Source organism: Cricetulus griseus, chromosome 9 (genome assembly GCF_003668045.3).
Source record: "Cricetulus griseus strain 17A/GY chromosome 9, alternate assembly CriGri-PICRH-1.0, whole genome shotgun sequence".
Lineage (NCBI taxonomy): Eukaryota > Metazoa > Chordata > Mammalia > Rodentia > Cricetidae > Cricetulus > Cricetulus griseus.
In genome coordinates, this window is record NC_048602.1 from 23,858,778 (window position 1) to 23,871,318 (window position 12,541).

At 41.2% G+C, this 12,541-nt stretch overlaps 1 protein-coding gene across 2 annotated transcripts in view; it reads left to right on the top strand.

Annotated features, from left to right (window-relative positions):
- The window catches only part of LOC100770646 (NACHT, LRR and PYD domains-containing protein 9A), a 36,070-nt gene extending 24,474 nt beyond the window's left edge, over positions 1-11,596 (top strand). For both annotated transcript variants that reach the window (XM_035449556.1, XM_035449557.1), the window contains one exon: positions 11,449-11,596. In XM_035449556.1, coding sequence (XP_035305447.1) covers positions 11,449-11,596 — 148 coding nt within the window. The remainder of the gene's footprint in view (positions 1-11,448) is intronic.
- The last annotated feature ends 945 nt before the right edge of the window (positions 11,597-12,541 follow it).

Sequence of the window (12,541 nt, forward strand, 5' to 3'; positions counted from 1 at the left end):
CCAGCACCCACTCCCCTACCCTCATGCTCTCAATTAGCTCGGGAGTTCATGCCTTTTCCCATTCCTGGGGTCCATTTATCCCTTAGAGTCATTCATGATTTCTAGTTTCCTTGGGGTAGAGGATTATAGGCTGGTAAACATTTGCTCTATGTCTAAAAATCATATATGAGTGAGTACATACCATGTTTGTCTTTTTGTGATTGGGTTACCTCACTCAGGATGGCTTCTTCTAGTTCCATCCATTTGCCTGCGAATTTCAAGATTCCATTGCATTTTTCTGCTGAGTAGAACTCCATTGTATAAATGTACCACATTTTCTCTATCCATTCTTCAGTTGAGGGGAATCTATGTAGCTTCCAGGTTCTGGCTATGACAAACAATGCTGCTATGAACATGGTTGAACATATGTCCTTGTTGTATGGACATGCAGTATTTGGGTATATACCCAAGAGAGGAATGGCTGGATCTTGAGGTAGACTGATTCCCATTTTCTGAACCACCATACTGATTTCCAAAGTGGTCTTACAAGTTCACTCTCCCACCAGCAATGGAGGAGTGTTCTTTCTTCTCCACAACCTCTCCAGCATAGGTTGTCATTGGTATTTTTGATTTTAGCCATTCTGACAGGTGTGAGGTAGTATCTCAGAGTTGTTTTGAGTTGCATTTCTCTGATGGCCAATGATTTTGAGCACTTTCTTAAGTATCTTTCAGCCATTTCAGATTCCTCTGTTGAGAATTCCCTATTTAGTTCTGCACCTCACTTTTTAATTTCAATGTTTGGTGTTTTGGTGGCTAGCTTCTTGAGCTCCTTATATATTTTGGAAATCAGTCTTCTGTCAGATGTGGGATCGGTGAAGATCTTTTCCCATTCTGTGGGTGGTCATTTTGTCCTACTGACTGTTTCCTTTGCCATACAGAAGCTTCTCAGTTTCAGGAGGTCCCATTTATTAATTGCAGACCTCAATGTCTGTGCTCCTGGCATAATGTTCAGGAAGCCGTCTCCTGTGCCAATTTGTTCAAGGGTTCCATTCCACTTTCTCTTCTAGAAGATTCAGTGTGGCTGGATTTATGCTGAGATCTTTGATCCATTTTCACTTAAGTTTTGTGCATGGTGACAGGTATGGATCTATCTGCAATTTTCTGCATGTCCGAATCCAATTGTGCCAATTATTGAAGATGCTATCTTTTTTCCATTGCATAGATTTAGCACCTTTGTCAAAAATAAGGTGTTCGTAGGTGCGTGGGTTAATATATGGGTCTTCAATTTGATTCCATTGGTCTATCTGTCTATTCTTGTGCCAATACCAAGCTGTTTTCACAACTATGGCTCTATAGTAGAGCTTGAAGTCAGGGATGGTGATGCCTCCAGAAGATCCTTTATTGTTAAGAGTTGTTTTGGCTTTCCTGGTTTTTTTATTTTTCCATATAAAGTTGAGTATTGTTCTTTCAATGTCTGTGAAAAACTGTGTTGGGATTTTGATGGGGATTGCTTTGAATCTGTAGATTGCTTTTGGTAGGATTGCCATTTTTACTATGTTAATTCTGCCTATCCAAGAGCATGGGAGATCTTTCCACTTTCTGGTATCTTCTTTAATTTCTTTCTTTAAAGTCTCAAAGTTCTTATTGTACAGGTCTTTCACTTTTTTGGTTAGTGTTACCCCCAGATATTTAATGTTGCTTGTGGATATTGTGAAAGGTGATGTTTCCATGATTTCTTTCTCATTGAGTTTATCATCTGTATACAGTAGGGCTACAGATTTATTTGAGTTAATTTTGTATCCTGCTACCTTGCTGAAGGTGTTTATCAGCTGTAGGAGTTTCCTGGTAGAGTTTTTCGGGTCACTTATGTAGACTATCATGTCATCTGCAAATAGTGAAAGTTTGACTTCGTCCTTTCCAATTTGTATCCCTTTGATATCCTGTTCTTGTCTTATTGCTCTAGCTAGAACTTCAAGAACAATATTGAAGAGATATGGAGAGAGTGGACATCCTTGTCTTGTTCCTGATTTTAGAGGAAATGCTTTGAGTTTCTCTCCATTTAGTTTGATGTTGGCTATTGGTTTGGTGTATATCGCATTTATCATGTTTAGATATGTTCCTGTTATTCCTGTTCTCTCCAAGATCTTTATCATGAAGGGATGTTGGATTTTGTCAAAGGCCTTTTCAGCATCTAGTGAGATGATCATGTGGTTTTTCTTTTTCAGTTTGTTTATATGGTGGATTACATTGATGGTTTTTCGTATATTGAACCATCCTTGCATCCCTGGGATGAAGCCCACTTGATCGTGGTGGATGATTTTTCTGATATGTTCTTGGATTCGATTAGCCAATATTTTATTGAGTATTTTAGCATCAATGTTCATGAGAGATATTGGTCTGTAGTTCTCTTTCTTATTCTTATCTTTGTGTGGCTTGGGTATCAAAGTGATTGTAGCCTCATAGAAGGAGTTTGGCAATATCCCATCTGCTTCTATTGTGCGGAACAGTTTGAGGAGTATTGGTATCAGCTCTTGTTTGAATTTCTGGTAGAATTCTGCAGTGAAGCCATCTGGTCCTGGGCTTTTTTTGGTTGGGAGGCTTTTGATGACTGCTTCTATTTCATTAGGGGTTATGGGTCGATTTAAATTGTTTATCTGATCTTGATTTAATTTTGGTAAGTGATATTTATCCAGGAAACTGTCCATTTCCATTAGATTTTCGAATTTTGTGGAGTACAGATTTTCAAAGTATGACCTAAAGATTCTCTGGATTTCCACAGTGTCCGTTGTTATATCCCCCTTTTCGTTTCTGATTTTGTTAATTAGTGTGCTCTCTCTCTGCCTTTTGGTTAGTTTGGCTAGAGGTTTGTCTATCTTGTTGATCTTCTCAAAGAACCAACTCTTTGTTTCATTGATTCTTTGTAATGTTTTCCTAGTTTCTACTTTATTGATTTCAGCTCTCAGGTTGATTATTTCCTGGCGTCTACTCCTCCTTGGTGAGTTTGCTTCTTTTTGCTCTAGTGTTTTCAGTTGTTCTGTCAGTTCTCTAATGTGACTTTTTTCTAGTTTCTTCATGTGGGCACTTAGTGCTATGAACTTCCCTCTTAGGACTGCTTTCAGAGTGTCCCATAAATTTGGGTATGTTGTGTCTGCATTTTCATTAGAATCTAGGAAGTCTTTAATTTGTTTTTTTATTTCTTCCTCAACCCAGGAATGGTGCAATTGGGTGTTATTCATTTTCCAAAAGTTTGCAGGTTTCCTGCCATTTGTATTGTTGCTGAATTCTAGCTTTAATGCATGGTGGTCTGATAAGATACAGGGGGTTATTTCAATTCTTTTGTAATTGTGGAGGTTTGCTTTGTTGCCTACTATGTGGTCAATTTTGGAGAAGGTGCCATGTGGTGCTGAGAAGAAGGTATATTCTTTTGAGTTTGGATGGAATGCTCTATAGATATCCGTTAACCCCAGTTGGGCCATGACTTCTTTCAGATCCTCTGTTTCTTTGTTAAGTTTTTGTCTGGTGGTCCTGTCTAGTGGTGTAAGGGGGGTGTTGAAGTCTCCTACTATAAGTGTGTGTGGTTTTATGTGTGGTTTGAGCTTTAGTAATGTTTCTTTCACAAATGTGGGTGCCTTCGTATTTGGAGCATAGATGTTCAGGATTGAGATTTCATCTTGATGGACTTTTCCTGTGATGAGTATGAAATGCCCTTCTTCATCTCTTTTGATTTTAGTTTAAAGTCCATTTTGTTAGATATTAGGATTGCTACACCTGCTTGTTTCTTGAGGCCATTTGATTGGAAAATCTTTTCCCATCCTTTTACTCTGAGGTATCGCCTGTCTTTGAAGTTGAGGTGTGTTTCTTGTAAACAGCAGAAAGATGGATTCTGTCTTCGTATCCATTCTGTTAGCCTATATCTTTTTACGGGTAAGTTAAGGCCATTGACATTTAGGGATATTAATGTCCATTGTTCGTTGGTTCTTGTTTGGTTTGGATTTATTGTTGGTGGTGTCATTGTGTGTGGATTTTGCTCTCCTGCTTCTTTTTGTGTTTGGCAATATTAGATTATCTATTGCCTGTGTTTTTGTGCATGTAGTTATGTTCCTTGAGTTGGAGTTTTCCTTCCAGAACCTTCTGTAGTGCTGGATTTGTGGATATGTATTGTTTAAATCTGTTTTTGTCATGGAAAATCTTGTTTTCTCCATCTATAGTGATTGAAAGTTTTTCTGGGTACAGTAGTCTGGGTTGACATCCATGCTCCCTTAGTGCTTGTAGTGTATCTATCCAAGACCTTCTGGCTTTCAGAGTTTCCATTGAGAAGTCGGGTGTGATTCTGATTGGTTTGCCTTTATATGTTACTTGGCCTTTTTCCTTTGCAGCTCTTAATATTTTTTCTTTATTCTGTAGATTTGGAGTTTTTTATTATGTGTCGGGGGGACTTCTTTTTGTGGTCCAGTCTGTTTGGTGTCCTATAAGCTTCTTGTACTTTCATAGGCATATCTTTCTGTAGGTTGGGGAAGTTTTCTTCTATGATTTTGTTGAATATGTTTTCTGTACCTTTGAGCAGTGTTTCTTCACCTTCTTCTACACCTATTATTCTTAGGTTTGGTCTTTTCACGGTGTCCCATATTTCCTGTATATTTTGTGTTAGGGATTTGTTGGTCTTGAGGTTTTCTTTGGTTGATGAATGTATATCCTCTAGCGAGTCTTCAATAGCTGAGATTCTCTCTTCTGTCTCTTGAATTCTATTAGTTATACTCACATCTTTAGATCCTGATCGTTTATCCAACCTTTCCATTTCCAGCATCGCCTCATTCTGTGTTTTCTTTAATGTGTCTAATTCAGCTTTCATGTTTTGAACTGTTTCAAGAGCTTCCTTCACTTGTTTGGTTGTTTTATCTTGGGTTTCTTTAGCTTCTTTAAGAGATTTGTTTATTTCTTGAATATTTTGGTTTGTCTTTTCCTCCATATCGTGTAATTTTTTGCTTACTTTTTCTTCTATTTCTTTAAGGGATTTTCTTGTTTCCTCTTTGAAGGTCTCTATCATCTTGCTCAGATAATTTTTGAGGTCCATCTCTTCTTCATGCACTGTGTTGGGCTTTTCAGATCTTGCTGGAGTGGAGTCCCTAGATTCTGGTGGTGTCATATTGGTCTTTCTGTTGTTGAGCGGGTTCTTATTCTGTCTTCTTCCCATATCTTTTTCCAGTGAGTGCAGGTAGGATCTCTCTATCTCCTCTTGTTACTCTGTAGTGTGTGTGGGCCAGGAATTCAATGTCCGAAGCTCTGGATGGTTTTGCCTCTCCTCGTAGCCTCCTCACTCTGATGGCGTTAGGCCTCTTGGTGGATCGGTCGCCGGGAATGGAATGAAGAGTGGCCTGTACCCAGATTCGGGGAGCTCCTCCCTGCCTGGACGTGTCTGTTTCAAGCAGGGACGAGCCTGGAGGGATCTGGGTGGATGGCGCTTAGGACAAGAATTGGGTAAAAGCAGGGGGTGGCTCACCTGGTCTGCGGTGAGTCCACGGAAAGGGAAGGAAGAGTGTCCTGAACCAAGCCAGATTCAGGAAGCTCCACCCTGCCTGGGCGTGTCTGTTTCAAGCAGGGACGAGCCTGGAGGGATCTGGGTGGATGGCGCTTAGGACAAGAATTGGGTAAAAGCAGGGGGTGGCTCACCTGGTCTGCGGTGAGTCCACGGAAAGGGCCCCAACCTCTCTCTTAACCATTATTGGAAGTGCCATGGGGAACCATGAGCTTGAGGCTTCAGCAGGGTTTGAGGACATGTTATGTTAAATACCAGCAGGAGTTCGCCACATGATGACATCTGCACAGAAATCTGAAATCAGGGATAAGGTAGCCCCACTTATTTTCAGGGCATCTGTAATTTCACCAGGGTGAGTGAGAGTAGGAGCAGCAGATGAAGAAATCAAGGCAGAAGGATTGCAGTGAGCCAGCATGGAGCAGAGTACAGCAGATGGAGAAGCATCCTCAGTATTTCAGAAATCTTGGGCATTTCTGGTTCACACAAACAAATGGCAATACACCAGACTGTTAAGATGGAATCTCATGGCCTAGGGATGAAGGCCAGTTGGTAGGTTGCTGACTTGGCATACACAGAGCCCTGAGATTGAATCTCCAGTGTAGGAGGGGCAGAAGTTCAAGGTCATCCTCAGCTATGTAATGAATCTGATGCCAGACTAGGACATGAGACCCTGTATCAAAAATAAAAGATGGTTAAGGGATGGCTGCTGAGAGGGAGAATGGGTCTCCTCCACAGAGAAGATCTATAGGGTTATACCATCACTGGACACATGGTACTTACAAGCAAGTCTAAATGGGCTCAGCTTATATATTCATGTACATGAGTGATTGCATGAACACACACACATATTTATAGATGCATATGTGATGGGGGAAGTCCTTTTTTGCCTTATTGGTAGATCAATTAAGCACTGTTAGCCAATAGGAAAGCAACATAGGTGGGGCTAGGAGTTGAGTAGGATTCCGGGAAAGGTAGTAAGGACAGGAGTTGCCATGTGATCATCAGCAAGAGAGGACGCATAAGGCCAGCGTCCTTGATAAGTCTTTATATAATATTTAGATTAATAGTTATGGTTGATACTTAAGACAGAGCTAGCATATAAGAAATCTTAGTCACTGGCCAGCAGTATTGTAACTAATATAAGACTTGTATGTGTTATTTTGGGGGTCCTAATGTAGTGGTGGGGCTCGGGTGGCTGGTGGAAAGAGTTATCCTTACACATACATGTATATATTTATATAAAACAATAATAAATAAGAAATTATTTGGGGAAACTGGGAGAAATTGGAGTTGAGATTGAGGGATGTATTATGCAGGGCTCATACGAAGTTTTTTTTTTTTTTTTGGTTTTTTGAGACAGGGTTTCTCTGTGTAGTTTAGGAGCCTATCCTGGCGCTCACTCTGGAGACCAGGCTGGCCTCAAACTCACAGAGATCTGCCTGCCTCTGCCTCCAGAGTGCTGGGATTAAAGGCGTGTGCCACCAACACCCGGCACAAAGTTCTAAAAAATTGAGAATAATTCAAAACCAAAGGATACCTCCTAATAAATCGGTATGCTTGCATGCATGTTTTCCCAGGTTGTCTGGTTGCTATCTCACTTCAGACTGCTGTGAGGAGATCTCTGCTGTCCTTACTCACAATCAAAAGCTAAAAACACTGAAACTGGGCAACAATAACATACAAGACACAGGCGTCAGACAGTTATGTGAAGCTCTGAGTAACCCTGAGTGTAAATTGCGGTGTCTTGGGTGAGTTACTACTGTCATAGTGGGAAGGGTTCATGACTCAATAGGAAAATAGAGAAGGTTAATGGGTATTGTGGTTTATGACAAAATGGTCCCCAAAGGGAGTAGCACCATTACGTTGGGTGACCTTCCTGTAGTAGGTGTGGTCTTCTTGGAGGAAGTATCATTAGAGAGATGGGTTTTGAGGTGTCATATATGTTCAAGCCACACCTAGTGTGTTCAGACCACTTCCTTTTGCCTGTGGGTCAAGATGTAAGAGCCCTCAGCTGCTTTCTCCAGCTGCTATCCCTGCATGCCACCATGTCTCCCCATGATAATAACAGACTGGACCTCTGAACTGAACAAAAGCCACCCAATTAAATGTTTTCCTTTATAAGAATTACTATGTCATGATGTCTCTTCACAGCTATAGAAACCCCAACTAAGACAATAGGATTAAGGAGAACTCCACCTAGCCTCAGCTCATGTTTTGAGGAAAATATTAATGTACAGGTCTTGCACAGACAACAACAGTTGCTCTGGGTTTGAGAATAATGGCCCTGCCATGTTTCTTCCCATCACATTATCTGGTTCTTCTAGTCTTCCTGTACCCTCTTCTGTGATGGTTTTGAGTCTTGGCTGAAGGGGTGATATAGATGTTCCATTTGAGGCTGAGACCTTTGTAGTCGCTATCAGAATATGGACCAGCTGTGCGTCTCTGTATTAATCAGTCCATAACAAACAAACGCTTCTCTCATGAGGCTTGAAAACGGAACTAATCTAGGAATTATGCTATTCATTTAGAACTATGGTTCTCAGTCTGAGGGTCAAGACCGCTTTGGGAGGGGTGTCAAATGACCCTTTCACAGGAGTCTCGTAGGACCATCAGAAAACACAGATCTTTAGATCATGATTCATAAAAGCAGCAAAATTACGGTTATAAAGTAGCAATGAAAATTTTGTGGTGGAGGTGTCACTACAACGTGAAGACCCGTATTAAATGTTCACAGCATTAGGAAGGTTAAGAATCACTGATTTTAGAAGGTAGTTTTGTTATGTCCCCTAAGCAAAGCAATAGTTAATGGGTTCTCCCTTAGGTCCTATGACTTGCACAGCCAGAGGGTCTTTACCAATTTACAGTACCTGGCATGAGCCAAGCCAGTGAAAATCCCGGGATGAATGGCAGAGGCACTCAAGCCCCAGCCCTAGCTGAGCAGCTCTCTGCAGCTGACGACTGCTGGGGAAAGGAGAGTCAATTTTATTCAGAGATGTTTGCCTGGTTACCTGTGCTCCAGTGGACTAGCCTAAACTCAAGCAACGATAATTGAGCTTAGTGCAGGGGTCCTCAACCACCCTAGAGCTGTGACCCTGTCAATACAGTTCCGCACGTTGTAGTGGCCCCCATCTATAAGATAATTTTTGTTGCTCCTTCAGAACTACAATTTTGCTCATGAATCACGATGTAAATATCTGATGGGCAGGATGTCTGATACGTGACCCCTGTGAAGGGGTCACCTGACCCCAAAGGGGTGGTAACCTCCAGGTTGAGAATCACTAACTTAGTGGGTGTGAAAGATGATGAAGCTGTTTGGGGTTTGGAATAAGGAGCTCTGGGAGGAGTTGGAAGTGTTCAGAGTAGACAGATGCAATGAAGACACATTGTTTACACGCATGAAATTCTCAGTTATAAATACTGTTCCATGAGACCAGGGTTCGGTTAATGTTTTGCTTAATGTCGACATTTGGAGCTAGCAATTTCTTTGCTCTGAAGCCTGCCACATTCCTTTTCTGGTATTTTCCCTGTCACAGGTTAGACATGTGTGAGTTTACCACTGGCTCTTGTGCAGACCTAGCCTTGGTTCTCACCACATGCAAAACACTGACCATGCTGAATCTGGACAGGATGACCTTTGACCGAGATGGTCTGAAGCTCCTGTGTGAAGCTTTGAATCACAAAGACTGTAACTTGAAGGTGCTGGGGTGAGTACTCACTGTCTCCCAGGACTGGGAGTGACTTCAGAGTAAGCTCTTCTGTGCTGGTTTGCTCAAGCTCAGCCCATTGACCATGGGTGGTGGAGTTCTGTAGTGAAGGACCACCTTTGTAATCTAGGACATTGAAGACCATCCATGGATTTCTATCCATTCTTGAGTACCACATGTAGGGGTGATTACTCCAAATATCATCTGACATCTTTAAAAAAAACTTGGCTTACCAAAAACAAATATTATTCAGCTCTAAAGTAAGTGAAATCACAATATTTGTAGAAAATGAGTGGACTTAGAAGCATAGCAAAAAGGGTCACCTAATCTCAGAATGGAAAAAAATGTTCTCTCAAATATACTGACCCTAAGCTATAAGACACACACACACACACACACACACACACACACAATATATGGGTATCATATGACATTTAGAAAAAAAAAACAAGAAAAGGTAAAAGAAATTGTAAATATTAGTTCACATACATAGCATACTTTGTGTAAGTCATTTAAATGGCCTCTCAAGGTAAAACACGTTTTCAATACCAAATTAATCTTAAAGTTTTTGCATATGATTGTTTTCTGTGAATGAAATTTTATACACTATATGGCTGCACATTGCCTGCAAAGGCCAGAAGAGGGCATCAGATCCCTTGTGTTGGCGTTACAATAGTTCTGAGGTCGCCTCTGAGCTTTTGTAGTTGAATCCCAGAAATCTTCATCAGCATCCAGTGCTCTTAACCACTGGCCACCTCTCCAGCCCAGAAGTTAATTTTAACAAAAAATTTTATTTATTCTTTGAAATTTTCATACATATATACAACATGTTTTGATCATACTCTAATCGCCACTAACAAACAACCCCCCAGTAACTTCTAATCACAATTAATAACCCCCTGACTCTAAGTCCTTTTGACCATGTGCCTATGGGTATAGGGTCATCTGTTGGAGCATGGGCAAAATACCAACAGCCAAATCTTAAAAGTCATTCTCACTCACCAGCCATCACCTACTAATAGTTCCTCAGCGAGGGGTATATCTCGGGTTTCCTCCCCCATCCATGTTGGCATTTTGAATGCAGGTCTTCTTCCAGCAATCTCAGCATCAGCTAATCACCATGTCTAAAAGACAGTATTTCATGGTGCTCCTTCCCACCTCCAAGCTCTTCAAGTTGATCTGATCCTTCATTCATGATGAGACAGTACTCATAGTTACTTGCTTTCAGTAATTTCCACCAGTTGGGAATCTCTGTATTAACCACTATCCAGAGAGGAAAAACAGGTTCTTTGACAAAAGTTTTGAGAAGCACAAATCTATGTGTATAAATGTAAATATCTTGAAAGCAGTTTGGCAGCATGCCCATTTAAGAGAACAACAGTAGGTTTCCTGCTGGGGCCTATGATCTCCTCATTAGCCATCGGATTTTGACAGAGTTTACAGAAGCATATCTTAAATCTCCCCTGTGGTGCAGGCATCATAATCTAATCAAAAAGGATTGGCTACTCCTACAACTACCATGCCAGTATTATACCACTGGGGACAACATGATCGGGCATTTCTCTCCTGGGAAACCACAACCACCCAACCAACACTACCATTCTACTTACAAAACACTGCCTCCCACATACATTATGCATCCACATTCAGCCCCAGCCTAGAGAACTTACTCCATATGTGCAGGCCGATTAGAGGAGTGCCTGCAAAGCTGCTTGCAGGAACCTTCTGTGAGAAAAATGGTTCACGCCTCTTCCCTATTGACTTGGATTCTCTACTGGGTCCCTAAAAGAGTAATGTGCAGGCGAGAATGAGAGGTTGAGTACTGGGGTGTGAGGACAGAGTTGTCAATTGTGGTAAGAACGGTATGGTTGAGGCAGTATTGACATATTCAGGTATACACATGTGGTTTCCAAGAGAATCAATCATGCCTTCTCTTCACACTTGGTACATACCTCTCATTCATTCTTATGGAAAGGTGACGAGAGAGGTAGTCATAGGGGTAAATAGAGGCAAATGATTGCCAACAAAACTTGGCATGGTGAAATGGTTCAGTGGGTGGAGGCACTTGTTCCCCAGCCTGACACCTGGGACCCACATGGTAGAGCGTGGAGGATGGACTCCTATGAACCGTCTTCTGACCTTCACATGTGCACTGTAGCGTGCGCCTGTATGAACACACACAAATTAATAAACATAATAAAAATAAACAGAATTGGTTCTTTTTCACTCCAGATTGGACAAATCTGCATTTTGTGAGGAATCACAGAAAATACTGCAGGAAGTGGAAAAGAAAAACACCCTGGATATTTTGCATTATCCCTGGATCAAAGAGGAAAGCAAGAAGAGGGGTGTTCGTCTGGTGTGGAACAGCGAGAATTGATCTGGAAACAATGGCTTTTCCTTCATCCTATTTCTGCTCCTTACAGTGTTCCATGTTGCACAGCTGATACTGGAAGCCGATTCCAGGGTTGTTCCCTCACAGTGGCCTGCCCCCTGCCTCTTCACACTTCTCCTCAGCACTTTGCAATATTTAGATAGCAAAGACATTCAATAAACGCTAAGCATTTTTGAAAACACGAAAGGTTCTTTAATGGCTGTCTCAGAGTGTTAGAGATCGAAACTGAAGAGATCTGATTCTCTTACAGTTCTGGCTGGGAGTGATGCTTGTGACAGGTCCTCGCTTGTCATTCTCAGTGCAGCTAACATCCACCTGAACTGTAGGCCACGCTGTGACCCTACAAGACACAAACATCACAGTGCAGAAAGTGGGAAGCAAGAAGATAATACCTAGAATCCCCAAAGTTAAAATCAGGAATCCATACTTTTGCAAATGTGTTCTAAAAAATTCTAAGTTCCAGGTATCAGACCTAAGATTTGAACTGTATTCCTTCAAAGAGGGGGATGGAAAGAAAACTCTGTAGTTCAAAATGCTCCCTACTCTTCAGAAGACCAGAGTTCAAACTACTGCTCATATATCGTGTGGCTCAAAACTGCCTGTGAATCAGGCTCTATGGTGTCCTACAGGTTCTCTAGGCTTCCATCGACACATACATGCAAGTACACACAGATACACATGTATACACAAACATAAACAATAAGCATCTAAAATTTAATATTTTACACATTAACTATTAATCACTATTCCATTTGCTATAAGTCACAATAAAGAAGTCAGTCTTTTTAGACAATATTTTAAAGTTTAATGATCTAAATCATAAGTTCTCAAATTGTGGGTGGAAAACTGAAAAGGGGTTATATGCCATATAACCAGCTTATCAGATAATCTATACAACCAGTCACGACAGTGGCAAACTTATAAAGTAGC